General features: G+C 35.6%; 1 protein-coding gene across 2 annotated transcripts in view; it reads right to left on the bottom strand.

Annotated features, from left to right (window-relative positions):
- Positions 1–24,248, bottom strand: part of LOC142317279 (nose resistant to fluoxetine protein 6-like) — a 54,975-nt gene extending 30,727 nt beyond the window's left edge. For both annotated transcript variants that reach the window (XR_012754695.1, XM_075353692.1), the window contains exons 1-4: positions 24,152–24,248; positions 10,683–10,992; positions 2,801–3,152; positions 920–996 (exon numbers count right to left, since the gene is read on the bottom strand). Coding sequence is in view for 1 of the 2 variants with exons in the window: in XM_075353692.1 (XP_075209807.1) it covers positions 920–996; positions 2,801–3,152; positions 10,683–10,983 (730 nt within the window). In the remaining variant the exon portion in view is untranslated. The remainder of the gene's footprint in view (positions 1–919; positions 997–2,800; positions 3,153–10,682; positions 10,993–24,151) is intronic.
- Positions 24,249–26,369: the final 2,121 nt, after the last annotated feature.

Genomic DNA, 26,369 nt, shown 5'->3' with positions numbered 1-26,369 from the left:
AAAATATTTGTAGCTCAAAAGAAAAAAACTTACCATAGAAAAAATGTAGTTATGAGTCATGAATGGAGGACAAAAGGTATTTTATCTTTTCTGAGATTATTGCTTGACATCATCTTTATTGATAGGGAATTAGATAAGTACATATATGTTATATTTACAAAAATAAGCTGTTTGCAGATTTTGAACTGTGAGCAAAAATTGCTGTGTGATTCAAATACACATTGTTTTTGATTATATTCTCAGATTTTTATTTTTTGATTACAAATTTTTCAAAATTAGAATTGGTTTGTTTTTAATCAACAATTTACCACAGGAAACCTGTATGGTTTATGTGTGGGAGAATAATGACATTTTTAGTATAAGATAAATGTCAAGTGTGATTGGCATTCAAACCTTCTAGATGAAAGACTGATGGCAGTACTCTTCTGAGGAAGCCTAAAACCCTCTTATGATTGTTTCTGAATTTTATAAAAAAAAAAAAAGGTAGTAATTTTATAAAACTTTACGTACAGGATAATGCAATTTGGCAGAGTAGCTAATTACAGATTAGTAGAATTAATCCTATTACAGCAAAAAGATAATGACATTGATTTTATATCATATAAAAGAACAAAAATACTCTTAAAAATCAAGAATAGTGTCAGGTTATTGCTACTGAACAAATTCATAATTAAAGTTATTTAAATAAAATGTTTGAAGAAATATCAAAACTTATACCTTTCACCCTACGTTTCAGAATCCTGGTGAAGAAGATATAGAAGTTAACAAATAATTTAGTTTATCTGAACACCATCAGATAAAATGAACCCTGCTTCTGAACAAATAATAATGAATTAACATTCTTTTTTTTTAGTCCACAATAATATATATATATATATATATATATATATATATATATTATATTTAAATTAAGTTTTACCTGATGAAAATGGTTGAAAGTAAAGTTCATATACAGTTGCAATAATGCAGAGTCCCATTATGAATATAAATGTTAATCTGTAAATAAAAAGAGATATATTTTATTTTTAATAAGAATGTGCTAAACAGATATTATTTTTGTTAAGAGTTGACTTTACTTTTTAGAAAAAACTAATAGAAACACTTGTTGATTTTTTCTTGAATTTTTACTTAAAAATACAGCAAGAATACAGATTTAAAAATGTGGAAATCAATAAAATTATAGAAAGAGGTGTAGTACATTAATGATGTATCTTCTTTTATCTACTGAGAAGCATAAATTTGAAATGAACAAAGTTCTTAGCTCTTCAGAAGCTCATTCCTTGTACAGAGACCAGATTATATAGTATTCTATTATATTTGGATTTCCGTCATTCATATGTTCTCTACTTACTGAGTACATATAAAATTAGTTATTCATTGCGGGTGTCAAAATTAAATCCATAAATCAAAAAATAGTAAAAAAAAAAATATTTTATTCAGACCAGTAGATAATACTTTATGTAGATTACATAATGAATGGGTTGATATGCTATGTTATAGGTAAAAAAAAGGAATTGCACTACCATTTACCTACACAAATCAAGGAAATTATGAAAAATATTGATCAGAAAAGTGTTAAATAATAAACAAGTAATTATAATACATTTATTACAGAATTGTTATATATTTTCTTGCTTGCTTTTATTCCAGTAATAAATTCCATAAAATTGATATTTAAAATAACAAATACATGAAAAAAGAATAAAGAAAATAATGAAGGTTCTAAATAAATAAAATAAAATTTATGAAAGAACAATTACAATAACAATTTTTAATTAGGCAATTTTATAATTAATTAAATGTTTTATTAAATATTTATATGTCATTACAATATTTTGGAAATTAACATATTATTATTAAACTAAAGGTTAAGGTGCCTTTACAACTAATAATAAAAATAAAATGAAATAATTTACAAAAAAAATTTTTTAACAAAGCAGGAGTATATAAAACAGTAAAAAATTCTATAAAGTATGACAAATAGAAATTTAAAAAAATAGTAATGCTTAGAAGAATTTTTAAAAGGCTATAAACATGAGTATAATTATCAAAAATATAATTACGTTGATCAAATTAGAGATAATAAACATTTTCAAGTATAAATTACATGGAAATTTTAGAAATAAATAATAATAAATCTAAATTGCTTTCTAAAGAGAATACATAATAAAGAACAGCAACAAAAATATAATTAATGAACTAAAATTTGATCATTTTATGAATGGAAGATTGGATTAGTGAAATATTCATCTACAAAGTTTATATTTTTAAAAAGTAAAGATATTTTTTAAAAGTTTTCTCTGAGAAGAATGTATGTAATTTTACATTCTTTTAGTAAAGGTGAAACAAACACTAAAATTTGGTACTGTAGGAAAGATTTAAAGGAACTGGTAGTTTTATGCTTTCAATTTTACAGAAATGCAGGATTGTTATGCAACAAAGAAAAATAAAATGAAAAAAATTGCATAATCCAGGATCTGTCTTGCTGAATGTATGTCAATATATATCTCAGTACATATATCAATGTATATCTCAGTACATATATCAACATATAGTCTTAAAGTTCATAATTTTTTCTGAAAAATGAAGTCTGCCTCCTAAGTACAAAAATACGATTGTTATGTTAGATTTCTTTTTTATTTCCAATACAAATTCATCAATTTATATTACCACAGAGTAGTAAAAACACAGAAAATAAAAATAAACGTGAATTAGAAGATAAAAATTAACTTTGTAATGAAATCAGAAAAAAAAATTATAATATTATACTCAATCATTATGAAATAAGAAAAATACTGACATGGCAAACCAATCACTAATGCTAAATGGTTTTCTATTTCTTGTGAAACAAGTTCGTTCCTCAGTTGCAAATGATAAACTCAGATTCATTGGTTTCACTCCAACATTAATAATATTTTGAATATTTTGAGAAGAACAAACTGAAGGAACACAGAGAGAGTAAGAAACTGGAAATCCTTTTAATGTTATATGATGTTGAAGAGGTGAAGATGTGTCATTCAGCTTTATAATACAATACTGGCCAACAAATTCATTTGATCTCTGAATTATTTCTACGCATTCATCATAAGAACCCATTTCTTGAATATTTCCTGTCAAGAAGCCTGGTGGTGTACCAGATGATGCATCATACACTATAAAAAGAATATATACAATGTATATAAATTATGTTGTATGATAGTTTCTAACTTATGTGACAATTAAGTTTGTTATAAAGGCTTTTGAAATTAAAGATACATATAGGTTCACACAGTAGATATGGTTATTAATTAATTTATTTAGCCATGCATTTGCAACAACAAAGTGATTCTCAATAGTAGTCTATAAAGACTGATAATGAATTTTGTAGCATATGAAAAATGCCTGACTCGAACCTGGAATTATTTATAACAAAAATCATGAAAATGTAGCTCATAAGTAAATTATTTTTTCAAATTTTTGAAAACAGTTGTATTGTTTGAGGTTCATAATAATCATATTTTTATAAAGTAAACAGAAAAATTAGAAATATTATTATTTAAAGTCTAATATATTAGTTGACCAAAGAAGTGCATTTACATTAGCTCACAAATGGTTTATCTCATGCAACTAATAAAAATTAAAAATGATTAAAATTTCCCATTCATCAAGTTTGTCATTCTGAACAATTTAAGCTGAATATCCAAAATGTTCAAATTTCTTGAATGTACATGCTTAAATTTTATCTATGCCCTACTCCTCATCCTATTAAAAATACATTTTAATCAATTTACAAATAGGATTAAGGTTTATCTGCACCATACTTTATACATTACTTTTTCATTGAATACCACTAGAATAGGTATATTAAAATGGAAACAACTACCAACATCAACATCAAACACAAATGAAGATACTGATAGGAATTTCAATGCCCAACAAGGCAGAGAAAATAAATAAAGAGATGTGGTAGGAGAAAATACAATATATAAATTAAAAATAAAAATGGAATGAAATTAATAGAATATTGCAGAAATCACGAAATGATATCTAAATCTACATACTTCTTACGAAAAACCTGTATACTCAATACCTGGAAACACCCTGACTAGAAAAAATAAGAATGGCAACTAGACCACGTATGCATGGACAAGAGGTTCCATGAACAGATACAAAGTGTTAAAAGGCAAATCATAGGATCAGATCACTATGTGGTCAAAATAAAAATGATTTTCTCCCCACAAAAGAAAATACCAAAAACCACTAAGAACAAAAAAGAATACAATATAGACAATCTAATAAATAACCAAAACTACCAAGAAGTAACCAAAAATATTAACGAAAAAGAATTAAATAAACTCACAACAAAACTAAAAGATTCAGCAAAACACATTTCTCCAATCCAACCAAGAGCGAAGCATCGATGGTGGAATAAAGATTGTGACATCAGAGTAGAAAAAATGCACCAAAGTTGGATCAAACACTACTGTGATCAATCCGAGAAGTCTCACTTGCATCTAACAAAACAAAGAAAAGAAACATACAAAACAATAAGATAACCAAAAGAGAATTACAAAAAGCCCTACTAAAACAAATCGAAACTGAAAGCAATAAAAATAATACAAGGGAATACTATAGAATGTTTAAAACACAAATACAAAAATATGAACCATAAACTCTGATCCTAAAAGATGAAGATGGTAAACCGCCACAAAATAATAAAACGCAGAAATATTCGCTAAATCGTTAAAAAACTACTAAGTTGTGAAGAACCTACAGAACTTTCCAAATTGATATAGACACACTTACCAAATCAAACCAAAATGAAATAAGCCCACCTACACTAAAAGAACTAAGCCAAGCATTAAAAGAAATGAAAAATCAAAAAGCAAGCGGGGAAGACCAGACAGTGGTAGAACTTTGGAAATTCTCCTCCAAGGAGACTAAACAGACACTTCTAGAAAATCTCAAAAAACTCTGGAAAGAAGAAAAATTAACTAAACACTGGACTACTGCACTCATACACCCACAACACAAGAAAGGGGACAAAACCAAGCCCGAAAACTACAGAGGAATTTCACTATTAAATTACATATATAAAATACTCTCAAGAATAATACTGAATAAAATAAAAGGTCAACTGGAAATGAACTGGGAGAATATCAGAGGGTATTTAGACTATGGAGAAGTTGTCCTGAGCAAATTATCATTCTCAAATTAATAATGTATGTACACAAAATCAAACGAAGACAACTAGTAATATAATTCATAGATTTCCAAAAAGCCTACAACAGTATTTATAGATCATCAATGCTGAAAATACTAAGAAGCCTAGGATTACACCCGAAACTAGTAAAAATGATAGAACTAACGTTAACTGACTCATATTCCAAAAGAAAAAGGAGAAATATCAGAACCATTCCTAAGCAAAACTGGTTTGAGACAAGGAGATGGACTATCCCCACCGCTCTTCAAATGAGCACTAGATTATGTAATGAGACAGTGGTACAAAAAAGACCCATCGCATGTAACAATTGAAGCAAGGAAACATGTAAACCGTATCAAAGTAAACTGTCTAGGATTTACAGATGACCTAGTGTTTTTAGCCAATAACATTGAAGAAGCTAGAATTCAAGTAACTTCATTGAAAGAACTAGCAAGAAAAATAGGCGTAAGAATCATATGAAAAGACTAGAATAATGGCCATAAATCTCCTGGTAAAATTGAACCATGTAATCATAAAAGAACACAAGGTCGAGTTATTTGAATGGTTTAAATATTTAGGAGAAAATATCACACATGATCTCAAAGAAAGAATAAACTGGAAAGAAAAAAAATGCAAAAGCTCAATGATGCACAAAATACCACCAAAACAACATATAACAAAAGATGCATCTCAACAGATACCAAACTCAGACATTACAGAACTGTAATTAGACCTATAATATCATATGGAAGCGAAACACCCTTCAAACTAGAATCCAACATTAACTTCTCAGCAGAGATGCAAAGAATAGAAAGAAGAATTCTAAGAACATGCATAAATAAAATACGACATACTGATCGGGGAGAATAGACTCATACCAAACCAAGTAGTACATAAAGACATAGCACCAGCTGTAGACTACTTTAGAAAGAAAAGAATCTCCTTTCTTGGAAACATAATAAGAACAGAACGGAACAGGCTCGTCATGATATGCAAGAATTAGAAATCACAAAAGAAGATTTACGAAACAAAACTGACAATATAAAAATACTAAAAGAAGCAAACTTAAGATTTGAAATTAAAGAAAAGAAAACAAGAACAAGGGTTTGTTCAGAAGAACTCAAAAAATCAAGATCTGACAGAATGAAGAAGTATTGGGAAGTAATCAAGAAAAACAAAAAAAAAGAAAAGACGAACCAGATTTGACTAAAGTGGTTCACTGTGACCTCAGAAAAAAAAAGAGGAAAGTATGGTGATCATGACCAAAATGTGGTATCGGGTATTTTTGCAAATTTTTACGTTTTTGGGTCTGGCTAATTCATCTAGAACATTTCTCAATGTTGTGGGGGGTGGAGGGTGGTTTGCGAAATTAGCCAACAACTTTAAATATAAACAATAATGAAATCATTTCATGAGGAAAAAATCATTTATAATAAACATTTTATTTACATTTATAAGTTGATTTGTAAATAAAGTAGATTAATGGGAAGGTTTTCATTTAAAATTTTCTTCGTATGCAGATCTATGTTAGAAACACACAAACGCAAATTGTTTTCAATTGATAAAAGACTACTCCTATATTTAGTTTTTAACGCAACAACAGATGAAAAACTTTTTTCACAGAGGTAATACATGCCGAAAGGGATTATATTTTCTTCTGTGACTAAATTTTCATATGCACTTTAATGAACAAGCCAAAATTATCCAAATCTTCAGATGGGAAATCAAGTTGTAACATTTCGATGGGCTGGTCGTGAACCTCAACTGGAAGCAGCTGCAACAACGTTTTCAGTAAATTGAATCAGGACCCATCTCTTCGAGAAATCACTTCTTTCTTTCGGGAAATACTCCGTCAACTGAATTTTTAGCTCACGCAACTGCATTTTCATGCTACTCAAACTGTGGTGAATAATAGTGTTTTCTTGAACCAAAAATTTTGTTTTGAAGATGAATGATCCAGATATCAAGCTTCTACTTTGTCATTAATAAAATGTTTTATCATGTCCTTGTAAATTCAAGTTCAAGTCATTTAAGTGCAAAAATACATCAGCTAATTATGCCAACAGCAACTTATACCCATTCAGTAAACCACGTTGAAAATGGCCAAGTTTTTTTTTTTTCAGTCTTCAGTCATTTGACTGGTTTGATGCAGCTCTCCAAGATTCCTTATCTAGTGCTAGTCGTTTCATTTCGGTATACCCCCTACATCCTATGTTCCTAACAATTTTTTTACATATTCCAAACGTTGCCTGCTTGCACAACATTTTCCTACTACCTGTCCCTCCAATATTAAAGCGACTATTCCAGGATGCCTTAATATGTGGCCTATAAGTCTGTCTCTTCTTTTAACTATATTTTTCCAAATATTTCTTCCTTCATCGATTTGCCGCAACACCACTTTATTTGTCACTTTATCACCCATCTGATTTTTAACATTCTTCTATAGCACCACATTTCAAAAGCTTCTTTTCTTCTCAGGTACTCCGATCGTCTAAGTTTCACTTCCATATGAAGCTACGCTCCAAACATATAGTATCAAAAATCTTTTCCGGACATTTAAATTATTTTTTGATGTAAACAAATTATATTTCTGACTGAAGGCTCGTTTCGCTTGTGCTATTCGGTATTTTATATCGCTCCTGCTTCGTCCATCTTTAGTAATTCTACTTCTCAAATAACAAAATTCTTCTACCTCCATAATCTTTTCTCCTCCTATTTTAATATTCAGTAGTCCATCTTTGTTATTTCTACTACATTTCATTACTTTCGTTTTGTTCTTGTTTATTTTCATGCGATAGTTCTTACGTAGGACTTCATCTATGCCGTTCATTGTTTCTTCTAAATCCTTTTTACTCTCGGCTAGAATTACTATATCATCAGCAAATCGTAGCATCTTTATCTTTTCACCTTGTACTGTTACTCCGAATCTAAATTGTTCTTTAACATCATTAACTGCTAGTTCCATATAAAGATTAAAAAGTAACGGAGATAGGGAACATCCTTTTCGGACTCCCTTTCTTATTACAGCTTCTTTCTTATGTTTTCAATTATTACTGTTGCTGTTGGTTTGGTTCCTGTAAATGTTAGCAATTGTTCTTCTATCTCTGTATTTGAACCCTAATTTTTTTAAAATGCTGAACATTTTATTCCAGTCTACGTTTTCTAATGCCTTTTCTAGGTCTATAAATGCCAAGTATGTTGGGTTGTTTTTCTTTTATCTTCCTTCTAATATTAATCTGAGGCCTAAAATTGCTTCCCTTGTCCCTATACTTTTCCTGAAACCAAATTGGTCTTCTCCTAACACTTCTTCCACTCTCCTCTCAATTCTTCTGTATAGAATTCTAGTTAAGATTTTTGATGCATGACTAGTTAAACTAATTGTTCTGTATTCTTTACATTTATCTGACCCTGCTTTTTTTGACTATAACACTTTTTTTGAAGTCTGACGGAACTTTCCCTTTTTCATAAATATTACACACCAGTTTGTATAATCTATCAATCGCTTCCTCACCTGCACTGCGCAGTAATTCTACAGGTATTCCGTCTACTCCAGGAGCCTTTCTGCCATTTAAATCTTCGTTTATCCTAGAAAAATTTTATTAATTCATCTCATAATTCCAATAACCGGTTTACACTTTCCCCGTAATAACCATCTGACTTCCACCACGAAGTCGGAATGGAAAAGAAGAGATTCTTTTTCTTTTTATCCATTTCATTGCATAGTTTAGTTAACATTCTATTCTGTAATGGTTGATCTTTAATAAAATTAATCATTTTTACATGTTTAAAAAGAATTTGTTTGATATTTAACGGCAAATTTTTTGTGGCAAGACCATGGCTTTCCTACAAAGAAAGCAGTGTGTCCATTCCGCACTAGGTATACGATGATATATTAATTTTTTCTGAAATTTCCTGTTCTTTCCTGTTATCGCATTTGAACCATCACTGCATACTGCAATACATTTTGTCCAATCTATGTTATAGTTTTTAGTTGCTTCATAAAAACCATCAAAATAACAATGTATAGCTTGTCCAAGCCGAACTGGCACAGATCAAAACTTGACGATGGTTGCCTAGCTAGCGCGGGGCTATAATATGCTACTCGTGGATGACAGTATATATACGGTAAAATAAATTTTATGGTATATATATAAAAAAAAATATGTACAGTATAATTGTTTATTATCTTGTAGTAATTACGGTATAAGTTTTATTTTATGTAAATACATATTCCAATCAACAAATTCACATCATAAAATTTTTAAATTATTTTTAGTCTTATATTTATATAAAAATATAAATAAATTCATAACCGAATACCCTCTGCCAAACAGGTGTTGAAAACCTCCATTATAGTCGACGGATCAGTCCTTACAGCCAGTCTAATCACCAGACCCGGTGCCTTGGCCGTCGGTATTCTCGATGCCCAGCGGCAAGCTCTTCTTGGATGATGGGTGGCGGGAGCTCCACATCATCACTGTTATTACTATTATTGTCCAATTCTTCCCCATGGGGAAAGAGGCCTTCTATAAATGGTTTTAACTAGGTTTCATTGGGCTGTGGTTAAGGCTGTGTAATATTCATAGTAGTTTTTTTTTACTTTTTGGGGGTCGTGAAGCTAAAAAGTAGAGAATCGCTGATCTAAACAAAAAAAAATTGTATAAATAAATGTGCGTATGTATGTGTTTTTCTCTGCTTTTGGCCTTATATTTCACGATTGACCAAATTAATTTTCTTTAAATTTGGCTCAAATATTTCTGTATATGGGGCTTATCATATTATATATTCGTTAATGAGTGGCGAATGTTGCAAAAAACCAATTTCGATTTTATTCACAGGCATTTTAGAAAAAAAATTTATTAAAACAACTTTATTACCTACAATGCATATATAAATATCTAAAAAAAATTTAAAAAATTGGCCGCTTAAAAATAAAATATATGTTTTCAGTATCTTTGTTCTATCACCCTTTGATTTAAATATTTTTCAAAACTTTTTTGAAAGTTTACACTTCATATATGTTGCTATCAAGAAGTGACAAAATATTTTTAAAATTATCCCCAGACCTAAAATGCTGAAAAGTTTTTTGAAAAATTTCTTATTCTTATTTTAGCATTTATTGAAGGGATTGTTAGATTCAGAGAAAACTTTACTTACGAAATTTTGTTTCGTAAGTAAAGGATATGTTTAGAAAAAAGGTTCTTAAAATTTATTCCCCCACCTCTAAAAATGATACATACAGAATTCTGCTTTTTAGCTATACCTCTTTTAATTTTTATTGTTAATAGCCGGGAATATCATGCAATACTTTGGTAGCTTTTATTACTTGTTTAACGTTCTACATTAAGTATATGGAAGAAATAGGAAACAAATATATTAAATCTATTTATAGTTTGTAATTAAACTTTCATAATTGGGAATTCTCACGATTTATCAATTTTATAATTGAATGATTTTGGAACTTTAAATTACTTATTTTAATATGATTTCTATTACTTACTTTTTAAAGCCCATAACTCATGGGTTTTAACGACAGCTTGATAATAATTTTTCAGTGTTGTTAGACAATGGATCATATCTCCACTGAATTTATTTTTTGATATTTCTGATATGCCGTTCCACAGTACATCTACAATGAATTTTCTTGTATAATTTTGCTGACTTATTGTAGTCATAAATAAATACTTTTGGTAATTGGTGGTATCAATAGGATCTACTATTTGCATCAATTCTGCAGAATCAGCATTGCTTAAGTATTGAAACTGTAGAAATGAAATGTGAATAATTATTGATAACAACATTTCTACTACCTGGAACAAAAATAAAAAACGATTCAATAGTTGGCACTATTGTCATATATAAATATTGTAATTTTAAACATATTTTGTTACAATGTAAGTTCATATTCAAGTCACTTTTTTTAAAAAAAAAAAGAAGGTTTTAGCGGTAGTATTCTTACTGTAATCTATGGTTAATTTAAAAGACAAAATTTATTATTATTAATAGCTGAGATTCTCTCCTATTCTTAATAACTTGTTTTAGTGCATAATAATTATTCTTTATTTTGACGGCAAGGTGTTTTACATGATCACATTAACAGATGTGCGATAAGTGAAAAATTTGCAAACTTAGACTCTAAAATAAAGAAGGTGAATTTATTGATCTTAAAGAATTAGTATGTTAGATACAAATGTATATGTAAAAACATATTTAAAAAAATTAAAAACACTGAAGTATATTTACCATTTCAGTCACTATCTATATAAATAAAAATGTAAATGTTCGTTTGTTCAAAATTTGAAATCTCCGAAAGTTCTTCACAGATTGCTTTGAAATTTTTAAACAACGTTGCATTCGAATACGCGCGTGTTTTTACATACCTACTATTTATATCCTAAGATTTTACGCCGGGACTCCGCGCCTCCTATGGAGGCGGAGCCCGTAGCGGGCTGTAGCAAGGCTGCAGCAGCCGCCAACTCGCAGGCTGATGATGGGGCCCCATCACAGCCTGCTACCGTCAGGCGGGAGAAAATCCCGCCGATAATGCTGGACTGCCCGAAAGAGTGGCCAGCATTGGCGAGGGACATAAAGTCGAGGATTGGGGGGCGCCTGGTGGCTAAAAGCACCGGGCTCTCGATAAGGCTGCAGCTGGGCAGCGAGGCGGATTACCGGGCGGTGCAGAGTTTTCTGCACTCGAAGGGAATCGCCTTTCACTCCTTTCAGCTCCCGAAGGACAGGGAGCTGAAGGTGGTTATACGGGGGATCCCCTATGGGGCTGCCCCGGAGGAAGTAAGGGAGGAACTGACCTCCCTTGGCTATGAGGTGGTTTCGGTTAAGAAGCTCCTCACAAGGGACGGTCGGGAAACCCCGACCTGCCTAGTGGCCCTTAAGAGGACCCCTTTGGCCCGGGCCATTTATGACCTTGACAGTATTTTTTACTGCAAGGTCGCAGTGACTGCATTTGTGTCACGAGGGGGGCCACCCCAGTGCCACAGATGCCAGAAATTTGGACACTCGTCCAATTACTGCCAGAGGGCCCAGCAATGCGTAAAGTGTGGTGGAAACCACGACACTTCTGCCTGCGTCAAGCCGCGTGAGGAACCAGCCTCATGCGTCAACTGTAAGGGGCCACATCCGGCCAATTACAGGGGCTGCCCCTATTATAAGGAGCAGACAAACAAAGTCAAGGGACTTAAAAAGCCCGCGACTTTGGACGGCCGCAGCTGGGCCCGTGTTGCCGGTGGGGGAAAAACAGTCCCCAAACCGGAGGTGCCGGCACCCGTGGCCAAAGCGGTCGTGAAAAAAGGGGAGGTAACCTCCCCAACACCCGCCAAGCCAAAACCGGCGGCAACCACCAAGAAGGTGGTAAAACAAAAGGCGGCGACAAAGCCGGCCCCGGCGAAGAAGGCCAAGCCTTCCTCGACGGGAAAGGCAAAGCCGGCCCCGGCGAAGAAGGCCAAGCCTTCCTCGACGGGAAAGGCAAAGCCTGCTCCGGCTGGGAAGGCCAAGCAGGCTGTTAAAAACACTGCGGCCCCTGTGGCCCCGCGCCCCACCAAAAGGGCGGCCGCGCCAAAAGGCACCCCCAGCGGCAATCCGAAACCGGCTACCCCGTTGGAGACCACTGGCATGGACTTCCTGTCGCAGATGACAGTGAAGGATATCCTGCCAGATATCATGATGGTTTTGCCACGCCTGCTCCAGGCAAAATCTCTCAAGGACTGTATTCAGTCCTTAATAGAGTGCCTCATGGCTGTACTGTCAAGGTATGGTTAGGCCCACCCTCAGACTCTTGCAGTGGAACGCCAACTCAGTAGTAGGCCGGACGGAGGAACTATGCCGTCTGGCCGAGGATCTACTGATAGACGTGATACTGTTGTCTGAGACGTGCTTGAACCCAAACAAGCAACTGACCCTTCGGAACTATTTTACATATAGGACGGATAGGCCAGTTCGACCCGGATCTCGCACCTCTGGTGGAACTGCGGTTTTAGTCCACAGACGCCACATGCATACGCGCGTTGTTCTTCATACAAACGTGATGGAGCAAACGTGTGTGCATGTGGAGCATCTGGGCACGGTGTATCGGCTGGTTTCGGCTTATAGCAAGCCGAACGACGCGGTAACCGGCGCAGATCTGGATGCCGTGCTGGAAAATTGGGATGGGCCCGTGATACTCATGGGCGACCTCAATGCCAAACACGTGTCATGGAACAGCATTCTGACAAATCCGAATGGCAGATTGCTGTACGAAAGGGCGAGAGCCCGCCGCTTGGTCGTCGTAGGCCCTGAGGTGCCCACGTTCGTGCATCGCTCAGGCAGATCTAGGCCTGACGTGCTGGATATCGCAGTCATGAAGGGGGGTACCCTCCCATTCATGATTGAAACGATAGAAGACCTCAGCTCGGACCATTCCCCTGTCCTGTTGGAACTAGGTCAGGCAGGGGGTGGCCGAGATCCCCCGCCTATACCCCGAAGGTCAGTCAACTGGAAAAGGTTCTACGAGACCCTCCAGCGGGAGTACAGGCCGGTAAATCCTGAGCTCCTGAACACCCCGGAGGAAATCGACGACACTGTCGGGCGCGTCACGTCGTCAATGACCGAGGCCCTGGCAGGCAGCTCATCGGCCAAAACTCGAGCAGTTGTTCGAAACGACCTCCCTCCTCATATCTCCGAAGCCATAACGGAGAAACGACGACTGAGGAGGAGATATCGAATCACCCTGTCCCCCGCTGATAAGCGGGCCTTTTATAATCAAACGGACAGGGTAAAACAACTGCTGACAAGCCATCGAGAGGATTCGTGGAACGAATACCTCGCCTCGGTCTCTGACGACATCTCCTCGGTGTTCAGGTTGAACAGGAGACTGCGAGAAGGGAAGAAGCCTCGCCATCCGGTTGTGGGGCAGCGAGGTTTTCTTGCATACTCGGAGGCGGAGAGGGCCGAGGTATTCGCCGATACCTTGGAGGAGCAGTTCACTCCAAACCCCCCTCCCTCCCCGAACGACGAGCACACAACCGAGGTGGAATCCTTTCTTGTAGATTATTTCTCACAGGTGGAGGACGCCCCTCTAGAGATTGACCAAGTCACTGAAGCGGAAGTTTCCGCAGCCATTAAGGCCACAAGCCCCGACAAGGCCCCGGGTGTCGACGGGATCAGCGCCCGTGCATTCCGGAACATACCGGCCTCCGTGATTACAGCAATTTCGGTGATATTCACGTCCATTTTGTACGTTGGATATTTCCCGAATTGTTGGAAAACGGCCAAAGTCGTATGTTTACCCAAACCGGGGAAAAGTTTACTTTTCCCACGGAATTATAGGCCAATCTCCCTGTTACCGGTATTGTCTAAGTTGTTCGAGAGGATTTTTCTCGAAAAACTGAGGCGATACATGGAGGGAGAAGTGCGGCCCGAGCAATTTGGGTTCAGGGAGGGTCACTCAACCACCCTCCAACTGGTAAAAATAATAGACGACCTTGTCGGAGGCCTGAACAGGAAACGGGTGACTGCAGCCGTTTTTCTGGATGTGGCCAAGGCCTTTGACAAAGTTTGGCATAGCGGGCTGCTTTATAAGCTAGCGCGATCGGCGATCTCGTACCGCTATGTCAGACTGATGCGGTCATATCTGCTAGACCGACATTTTGTCGTGCGCGTAGGGGAAACGATTTCCTCTACCAGAGAAATAGCCGCTGGGGTTCCCCAAGGAGCAGTACTTTCCCCGTTCTTGTACACTTTGTACGTGAACGATATGCCGCTGTCGGAAGGGGTCAAAACGGCCCTTTACGCAGACGACACGGCATATTTCTACGAATCCGCAAATGTGGATTACGCGGTCCGGAGGCTCCAAAGGCAGCTGGACTTAGTGGAACCGTGGCTCGACATGTGGAGAATCAGGGTCAACGGTGAAAAATCGGTGGCCGTGATGTTCACATGCAAGACACGTAAACCGACCAGAGAGCTGGAAATCTCAGGGGAGAAAATCCCTTTTGAGAAAACAGTTAAGTACCTGGGGGTGGTGTTGGACAGGCGGCTTACCTTCGGCGAACATGTAAATTATGCGACCCGGAGGGCTAAGGCCGCCAGAGCCTCGCTATACCCAGTGCTGAACAGTGCCAGCCCGTACCCACTGGCAACTAAGCTCCTCATTTTTCGGCTGTACGTACTGCCGATTCTAACATATGCTTACCCGGCATGGGGGGCAGTGTTGAGCTCCTCGCTTCAAAAGAAGATCGAGGCCGTCCAAAACATCGCGTTGCGGACGATCTTTGGAGCTCCGTGGTTCGTCAGGAACGCCACTCTCCGATCTGATGCGAGATTTCAATCCGTGTCCGAGGTGGGGGTGGCGCAGGCGCGCAGACTGTTCGGGAGAGCGGCTGTGTCCGAACACAGTCATCTTCGGGACATCTGCCGAGAGGACCCAACTCCGACAGTTGTAAGGAAGCGGCCTCACGCCGTACTGGACGAACCACCGTGATGGTGCGGTGCGGTAGCCGAAAATCGACAAACCAGGCTTAGGGGCCTCCATATCGCATGAGCCATAAACGGAATAGTGCGTCAGACGCGTTTCCGGGGTCGCGAGTGAAAAGTTTTCGCGAGTTATATAGTTTGAAGACGTCAAACACGGTAAGTCGCGCATAAAACAAAAACGCGGTCTAAATTTTAAAAAAAAAACTTACAGTAAGACAAAATATCCCAGCAATTGCGACTCCTCCGGAAAAGGGGACGCATTGCTCTCTCCTTATAGCTAGTGCCCCGTTGTGGCGTATTCCTGCTAGCCTATTAAAGAGTTAGCACCGAAAGGACTTCAGTGGACGGTCTGAAGGGGAATTACGTCGGGAGGACAGGCTTTATAAGCCTAGCCTTCCGCGGTCGGCCCATGAAATGGGTTCGATAACGCTGGTTTAACAACGGATTGGAATGCAATTAAATCCGTCTTAAATTCACTAAAATAATAATAGACAAAACTTGAAAAATTAGATCCGAGATTAAAAAATAACCCTTTTAAAAACAAGCCCGATTAGAATGATCCAGCAGCAAGGGACTCTGTCCAGGTTCTGCGATAAAGTAGGGAGTAATAGACTCCTGCCAACTTTGCATTCCATTCCATAAGATTTTACACCTTTGACAGATAAAAACATAATTTTTTTGAAAAACAGCGCTATCTGTTGGACGTAAAAGTAACACACGCTATACTAAATATTTTATGATTCTATTTCAATGTTTCCGAAATGTGTGCCCGCTGTAGACTAAAAAACTACTGTACCGATTTACGCGCGGGGAAAAATGGAGAAAGGGGAAAATGGGAAAAGGAAAGGGGAAAGGAGAAAAATAAAAAATAAAGGGGAAAAGGGAAATAAGAGAAAAAGAAGTGGGAGAATGACAGGGGAAAAAGGATTAAAAAGGGAAATGGGAGAACGAGAAAAGGGGAAATAGGGAAAGTGAATGTGGTAAAAATGAAACTGGGGAAAAGGAAAATGTGAAAAAGGAAAGGGAGGAAGGGTAAAAGGAAAAGGTTAAATTTTGAAGTTTTGTAATGTTCATTTTCTTAATGTTTTATCAAACTTTAATCGTGTTCATTTAATCTTATATGTACTCAAATCTAGCAATAGCGAAGCATTGCCGGGTCTGTCAGTTTTAAAATATATCAGATAAAACATGTATCCGAGACGTAAAATGCATTTTATATCAGTGGCTGGAGATAGTAATTATTCATCACTATACTTTCCATTTTTTAAGCAACTTAAAATTTGCACATCTAGGTTCTCACAAAGTAGTGATCTTTGCGAAGAACTAAATGTAAAGGAAAATAATAAACTAGCAGTAATTGAAAAAAATTAAATTTTATAATCAATTATTATGTATGTACATATATTGAGCGAGTAAAGAGATTGTACGGAAATTCTTTAGAGAATGATTTCTCACAATAATATAAACAGAAAATATATATCTGGAAACGCTTTGTTTTTGAGTTACTGCTAAAGAAATAATTTATTCTGACTTCTACTTCAAAAGTAAAATGAAGTCATTTTGAAATTCTTGAGATCTACATTTAGGAACAAATTTGGTAGTTTCTGACGTTAAATTACCAGAAATTACAGAAGAGTTGTCACCGCAGTCAGTCATGTCTTTACAGAGGATTATGTGGAAGTAGAGTAGTATTGGTGTGCCAACAGGCTCACTTATTCTAACCTTTTCTGCTCCAACTGTTCCTGAGAAAATAAGAATTGGCTACCTCTCTGTTCGTATGTGAAAATATATACCAAATGCCAGAGGCTGCTTACAGTATATTCATGGTTTTGGTCACACCAAAATTGGTTGCACAAAAGTAAAGGAACAAGCTTGTGGGCATTGCAGCCATGTGGGACATGATGATAGTACGCTGAAATACGCTGAAGTCTAAAAATATTTAAACTCTAAAGACCCAATCTCGGCAAGGTCTCGGGAATGTCCCCTTTATAAGGAAGAAAAGATTATATTGAAGATTTCTACTGAGCAGAAAATGTTCTTCCCTGTGGCTTATTGGGAATACAGAATCTCTCAGCATGAGGAATTTGGTTTTAGTTTCATCAAGGCCTTCTCTAATAATACACAAAAAGAGTACCAATGTGCATCGTGCAAAGAACTAATCAAAATGGTAGAAGCTTATCATACCAAGTAAAGGGTGTTATTGCAACACTGAGTACTGGTAAGAAGGTAACTTCTGCTAGAAAGACCGTTAGTGGTTTATCTAAAACCATTTCAGTCGGTACACCAACACATAAGGTTCCTGTTCCACCGATTACACAGCAAAATACCAAGATCCCAGTGAAAAGATCCATTAAAACATCTGGCACGAAATCTCCATCCTCCCAGGTTTCCAAGTCCCCTCCAACATCTTGAAGTATCTACGAGGAAATGGTGGCGAATGAAGTACCCGAAGAAGCAAAGCACTTTCTATAGGTTACAAAACCAAAAAAGAAAACTGGATAGCATTTGATAAGTAACCCGCACGCAGAATTTTATATATAGTACAGCTCCACTATAACGCGGCTCGATATACCGCGGATACGGATATAAAACGGATTGTTACTGTCCCCCAAAAAATATATGAATATCTGAAAAAATAAAAAAGGATGAAGAAATGCTAGTCACCCTACCACTGTAGTCGATATCGGTGTAAACCCTACCGTACATCCTTTGAAATTGTCAACAATACGCTTCTAATATAATCTATCAATTAGTCACAACCAATTTTAAAGTTTTAGAATTCCCAGAAACATGATTTAATAAAACTAAACTACGATTCTAATACAGTAATAAGAGAAATTCTTATGATATTCTGCACATGACTCATTTCCTGTAACAACGATAAGACCATCAATGTGCTTCCTGTACAAGGTACAGCATATGGTATCTGAATGTTGTTACGTAGTATGATTTATTCCGAGCTGCTTTTACTGTGTTTACCAGTATCGTTAAGTTTTATTACGTCAGTTAATTTATTAGATTTTCTAGTGTTTGTTTTCGTTCGTATTTGCCTAACATGTCTAAACGAAAAACGTATTCTGTAAAGGAAAAATTAGAAATTATTGAAAAGGTTAAGGCAGGTCGTTCGAAAGTCAGTTTATCCCGGGAATTCGGTGTGTACTTGGTTGGATGAAAGAAGATAAATTGCATTCTTTTATTGATTCGGTAGATGAAACAGTCGGAATTGATCGCAAAAAGGTTAGACTCGGTGATGTTAATGTTGTAGATGATTGTATTTACCTTTGGTTTTTGCAGAAACGAAATGAAGGAATGCCGCTATCAGCGCCAATACTTCAAGCTCTAGCACTAAATTTTCATGAACACATTAACAATGGAGAAGAATTTAATGCTTCTAGCGGTTGGTTATCGCGATGGAAAATCCGTCATGGCGTAGGTCAAGTAAATATCGATGGAGAATCTCGTTCAGCAGATGCGACGGCAGTCGAACATTTTTCACAAACAATATTACAATCAGTTATAGAAGAGAATAACTTCAATGATGAACAGTTGTATAATTGTGATGAAACTGTTTTGTATTATAAACTATTGCCAACAAAAACATTAGATCTGAAGCGGGCATCAAATAAGTCTAGTATGAAAATGAACAAAGAAAGGGTAACTTTTCTTTTGTGTGCCAATAAGTCAGGAAATCATAAATTGAAACCGTTACTCATCGGTAAATATGCCAGTCCAAGTTACTTCAAACAAGTTAATATGAATTCATTACCGGTTATTTTTAAAAATATTAAAAATGCTTGGATGACTTGTAATATTTTTTAACGTGGTTTAACGACAAATTTGTGCTTTGTGTTAAAAATTATTTACGGGTTCGAAAATTGGAAGAGAAAGCTTTATTACTTCTTAAAAATTGCCCTACTCATCCGCCAACTGACTTGCTGAAATCTAAAGATGGGAAAATAATGGCAATGTTTTTACCAAAGAACACAACATCTTTGATTCAACCATTAGATCGACGAGTTATTCGGGCATTTAAAGCTTATTACCGACAAGAAATATTGACCGCTATCGTTAACTCATAATTACAAGTAAGAGAATTTCTTAAAACTGTGCCATTAAAAAGTGTTATGTACAGCGCTAGAACAGCATGGAGTAACGTAAATTTTATTACAATTAAAAAATTGTTGGTCGGTACTGTCACAGAGTAATACAGAAGACCCTGAAACAGGAAATGTTCGTATTGTTACTAACGAACGCGCACTGGAATTGTCAAATTCAACCGGGAAAGGATTGTCTGTAAGTAATCTCAATGAGCGGGTTCAAGAAGACAATAAAACACCCGTTGCCCATTAAATAACCGACGAAGAAATTGTAAACTCCATTCTACAACGTAACGGTAATTGTGCAGATGAAGAAGGGGTGTTGCAGAGGTCGCTGTTACGGAGAGCTTTACACCCTTGATAAAAGATGTTCTGAAAAATATAAATAGTTTAATAACATGGGTGAAGCAACAAAGTGACAGTGATTATCGACATTTATTACGTTTACAAAGTGTAAAGTCATATATTATAAAGAAGAAACATACAACCGCGGAAAAAACAATAACTTCTTATGCTAAAAAATAATTTACATTCAAATAAAAAATATCGTATCTTCTGCACTTAACTTGTTTCTATGTAAGAACACATTATACTGCATTGGCTTTTTCTATTAAACCATTATTGCTTGATTTTTTGCCTATTTTTTAATTGATCCCTTTTTGATTTAAAATTTACTTTTCGAAATAACGCGGTTAGCCTATAACGCGGGTGTCACGTAAGTCCCCCGATAACCGCATTACAGCTGGGTTACACTGTATTTCAAAAAATATTTTTTGGTGAAATATTTTTGGTCTCCGTTTAAGCCGTAGGGATATTGAAATCGTACTAAAGGAAGAAATTCTTTTAATACTGTATTTGCTAGTTTCACTTTCGTCCACAGGATGAAGTGTCTTTTCGGGGTTACGTCTGCGAAAGATGCGAACATCAAACTGAGCGCAGAGGACGTGAAGGTGTGGCTGTTTTTTTTTAAGGAAATTGTATTAGCCACACAGATTCCGATGAGGAGTTCCGATCTTTGACGCGTTGTTCTCCAACCAGCATACGAGGTGTGTGAGAAAAGTATTAAGACTGACTTTTTACTTAGCAAAGTTTTTATTTTTTCAAACAACAATATTATCCCCTTCAAAGTAGTTCCCGTGGGCAGCTATACACCGGTGGAGCCGTTGTTCCCACTCCTGGTAGCAGGATATGTTTCAGTTTCGGGAAAAGGAAAAAGTCACAAGGACTCAAATCAGGTGAACAGGGGGGGGGGTTGAGGAACCGTAGGAATGCGTTTTGAGGTCAAAACTTCCCTGATGGAAATGGCCGTGGGACACGGGGCATTGCCATGATGAAGCATCCACTTGTCTGCAATGTCTGGTCTCACGCGAATCACTCTTTTCCTGAGCCTTTCAAGGACACCTTTGTAAAACACTTGGTTGACAGTTTGTTCTGGACGAACAAATTCTTTATGCACGATATTGTTAAAAAAGCAAATCAGCATGGTTTTAATCTTTGATTTGCTTATTCGACATTTTTTCGGTCGAGGAAATGAAGGAGTGTGCCACTCTTCGCTTTGTTTCAGGATCGTACTCATATATCCAGGATTCATCACCTGTGATCACACGATTGAAGAATTCTTGGTCATTGTCAATAATCCTCTCAAGAAGATTAACGCACACGTTTCTTCGATTGTCCTTCTGTTCCGTTATGAGGTTTTTCGGCACCAATTTCGCACAAATCTTTCTCATGTCCAAATCGTTTGTTAAAATTTGATGTACGGTGAAAGTGTTTAAGTTTAACTGTTCAGTCATCATCCTTATTGTTAAACGACGGTCTGATCTCACAAGAACCCTCACACGCTCAAAGTTTTCATCAAATTTTGAAGTTGATGGTCTTCCTGAGCGAAGTTGATCTTCGACGTGTTATCGGCCTTCCAAAAACGATTTGTGCCAGCGGAAAACTTGTGCTTTTGATCCTGTGCCCCATAGGCCTGTTTCAACTTATTAAAGGTCACCCTCGCGGATTCCCCAAGTTTAACACAAAACTTGATTGCAAAACGTTGCTCTAAATTCCGATGCTCCATTTTCTTAACACACAACAAAAACACAACTTCACTGATGGCGCTGTCAAAAATAATGTGTTGGCTGAACGGAGTTGAAACTCGTACTGAGCATATGGAAGGGATGAACAAACCGGTCTAGCACAGACCGGTAGACCCAGCGTTGTCAGATCGCTCGCAGTGTTACCAATCTCATTACTTTTCTCACACATTTCGTGTTAATCGATATCAGGCATCAGAGCTCTTCAAATTTTCTTATCACTAAATACACAATTACCTCCAGTTGTTACGATTACTCAACGTTATCCCCCCCCCCCCCCTTGGAGGTGTTATTTTGTAAATTATTGCTTTAGTCTATGCTGATATCAAAAAAAGTACACGAACCCAGTTACTTTACGAGAAAAATTTTATAATATTGTAAATAGCGTGAATCCTAATGCTATACTTTAGACAGACGGCTCTAATCACGATAATTCTGTTGGTTGTACTTTGTGGTTGATAATAGAGCATACATGATACATGTTTAGCCTTTGCAGCATTGTGAGTTTTTTCGTCGCGAAGCTGTATGCTTGCGCTATCAATAATGCGTTATATAATTAGTTCAGTTATTATTAGTCCATAAGAGGGTGGTTCGTGATGAGTAGCAGAGTGAATGGAATGATATCATCAGTAATAAACTTCGTCCTGTTAACACTGTGTCATCGTAGAGCTCTTCATGAAGGAATAACCATCAAAAGGAGGGACTTGTGGACACTGATATTTTGTAGCATCGGAAATTTAAACTAGGGGCTGAACTTACGAAATATCTTAAGGAATAATGCGATGTTGTGGAATGTCTTACGATTTCTTAAATCTGTGAATTAAATGTATTAAAACATTTGTTTATTCAATTTGTTACTCATTTCAATTTTGTTGTTTTACGTTAAGATTTTAATATTGTATTTCATTGTAGTTTTATTTTGCATTTTTATATGTCATAAATATTTTTACATCTATGCTGGGTTTTTACATTAATGTTGAACTATTATTAATATTTGTCTATTATATTGATATTGAATCCACGTTGTGAGAAATGCGAATATATTTTTGTAGCTGCAATAAGCACATATTTTAACAAAAAGATGAGAACTGATAAAAGTTTTGATGAAAAGAACGTCCTTTACTTACAGGTAATTGAACATAAGACCAACAGATCTAACTGTCAGTTTTCTTATCACGATATACAGAGTTGAAACTAATTAGTAATGTAACACCGAGTTTAATTAAATGTGAAAAAAATGGGATTAATAATCAAAATTGTTAACCGTAACTACTTCGAATTAACTGCATTATTAATACATTTTAATTAATCTTTAGTTGCATTAATTACGTCAATTTGTTATTAACTTAAGATTTATAAATAACTTTTAAGCGTACATATTTTTCTTGTGATATTTTAATTAATTGTAATTGTTATTCATTTGTTCAACGGGTTATTGATTTAAATCAATGATAGGATTTATTGTTTACGGAATATATTTTTAATTTTATAAAAAAATACATTAAACAATACATTTTTCTGGCAATAGGTTACTAGGCATAAGATCTGCCTTTTCTTTAATATCGATCGATGTTAAAGAGATTTCTTCCTCAGAATCCAACATAATTAAAAAAAGAATGAATAGTGTAATATAGAAAACATAGTTACTTATGTAGTTTCAAATTAACCTCTGCTTGCTAACTACTTTATTTTCAAATCTGGGACCTCCGGACGAAAGGCCGAGACGCTACCATTCCGGGCTACGGAGGCCAGTTGCAGTCTTAACTACTAGATCGGATTAAAATCAAGTAAAAAAAGAGTTGATACATTAAACGATACCTGTTTCTGATTGATAAGTAATTATATCATCCTCATTCATCTTCTGAAGTAATACCTTATGGTGGTTCGCGAAGCTAAATAGAAAAAGAAAGTTGAAAAAAGTAGGTTTTTGAGTGGTTGAACACCTTTCATTTTGTTTCCTGTTTATCCTCCGGTAATTACCTTTCAGATAATACTTTAGAGGATGAATGAGGATAATATGTATGAGTGTAAATGACGTGTAGTCTTGTACAGTCTCAGTTCGACCATTCCTGAGATGTGTGGTTAATTGAAACCCAACCACCAAAGAACACCGGTATCCACGATATAGTATTTAAATCCGTGTAAAAATAACTGACTTTATTAGGACTTGAACGCTGGAACGAGTGGTTGAACACCTGAATCATAACGAAAATCTGTTTCATAATGACCGTTATTATGATACAGGTTCCAGCCGTGTAATTCAAACGTTATAATACAGTCGTAGAAAAAAAAAAATTATTAATATGCATTTAAAAATATTACCTTACCTTATGTGTACATGAACGGTATTAAAGTCTCACTAAATTGATATCGCTTAAAAGATTGACTTAACTGTAAAATGAATACGAAGTAGATGTAACTTGGTTATTTATCTTTCTAATAAATATTTTTATCACGTATAGTGAGTAATTAACATGTCACAATATTATAACCTAATTATTTTTAATATTATGCCATTATTTTTATTAAAATAATGATTGCGAACTGTTGCTTACAAGTACGGATTTTTACAATTTTTCTTATCACGTAACGTAATTAACATGTCACAATATGTCAGCATAATTATTTTTATTCTTATGCAGTTATTTATTTATATTAATATAATATTTGCAAGTTGTAACTTAAAATTTAAGTACGGATATTTTCAATTATTTTTGTTGCTCCAAATCTGTATATTTGGAATAAAGGATTCTACATTATCGTGATTTTGAAATAACTTTTCTCTTTAGAAATTTATCAGTACTTAGAAACAAGATATTAGTTTTTTTTAAATAGTGGAACAAACTCAATTTTTTAACAGATAATTAAAGAGAACAGGGAACAGTTGAATTGACCATTTAAATAAACGGTCAATTAGACCGTTTATTTTAATCTTCATTATGTGTATATACACACACACACACACACACACACACACATCGTTTGGTAGTCGCATCTTACGCTTCTCTCAAATTTTTTTACAGAATTTAATTAAAAGAATTAAATATACGAGTGATCATAGTATACATTTAATAATAACTTTTTTAATATATTTGCCATTATCATTGGACTTTTATAATTATCTTACTCGGTTAAAAATACTCTTATATTTAAATTAGTTTCATACAATACATCAAGACCGGGATTCGAACCTGGGACTTTCGCACGAAATGCAAAGCGCTACATACTCAAAAATTGGTTAGAAAATTTGTTTAACTGTTTTATGTAAAAGAGAACTGTTTTAACTTTATGTAAATATGTTCGTGCATGAATAAAGTTAAAGTTAGAAATAATAGTTAACTTATTACTGCATAGTAAACAGACTTTTTTTTTTCATTCCCTACTCCCCTGGGCCGAACATACAATCAAGTACGGCTCAGCCCAGGAGAGTGTCCTATAACTCAAATGATGAGCCCCCCCTCAACCTACCGGCAGAACGTCCGGCATAGCAGTCGGCTCACCGGTTGGATCTTTAAATCGCCTGCCTCAAATCCCCAGGAAGGGTTAATCAGGCTCAACTATGTCGTTCCTGGGAGCTCCCCCCCCCCCCCACCAATGACCAAGACTCGGTCAGTCAATTGCCTCCCTCTAACCATCAGGTAGGAGAAAACGGGCCCGACTATGTTGTTCCTGGGCCCCCACCCTGCGACCAGGACTCGGTCTTTAATTTAACCTCGAGTTGATCTCCCAAGGAGTTCCTAACCGCTCATCGAAATCAGCATACCTCGGTATGCTGGCTCTCCCGGTTGGGGGTGATATTAAATAAACCCAAAAAAGTTTTGAGATTAAAAAAAAATTGATATTTTTTAACTTTGTTATTGACCACAAAATTTTACCAACAAATTGTCCCATATACACGAATCTACAAAATCTTATCAAAATTGGTTTATCAAGTAACTACTAACACGCTAACACAAGTACATAAATATATATGAAAATTACCCCTGGCTTTTTTTGTTTTTTTTCGGGGTTCCCAGGTCATGAAATGTCAAGAAATGCAAAAATCTTTTACCCCACTTTTTGAGATTTATCATACTTTCCTTCTTGCTGCAAAGCTCTAGAGCTAAGATGCATGAAAGTAAATGTAACCACTAAAAAACGGTTAAAAATAAATATAACTGACAAAAAAAAAACGTTGATTTGCTTAATCTTTTTGAAGTAACAAATTAAAAATAACTATTATAAGTTTACTATTCCTTAATTTGGTTCAAAAACATTATTTTGGTTTAACTTAAAAAATTAGAAATTTAGAAAAGAATTATTTTTAATTTTTTTTTACTATTTAGGGTGGTACTTTGAAGTCAGTTTTTTAAGATTTTTTTAATACACTTTATTTTATCTTATGATTAATCTGATGATGACAACAATGATGTCACCATCATCATCACCTTCTTGCAGTGATAGGGTTATTATCATCAGCTCAATACGATTAAAATTATTTAAATTGATAATTAACAGAGTTGAATTGTATTAACAAATAATAATAATTTCTTTATACACTATAAA

Source organism: Lycorma delicatula, chromosome 1 (genome assembly GCF_047948215.1).
Source record: "Lycorma delicatula isolate Av1 chromosome 1, ASM4794821v1, whole genome shotgun sequence".
NCBI classification, from domain to species: domain Eukaryota; kingdom Metazoa; phylum Arthropoda; class Insecta; order Hemiptera; family Fulgoridae; genus Lycorma; species Lycorma delicatula.
Note: the sequence above shows the minus strand (reverse complement) of the source record. Positions and strands in the feature narration are given on the sequence as shown.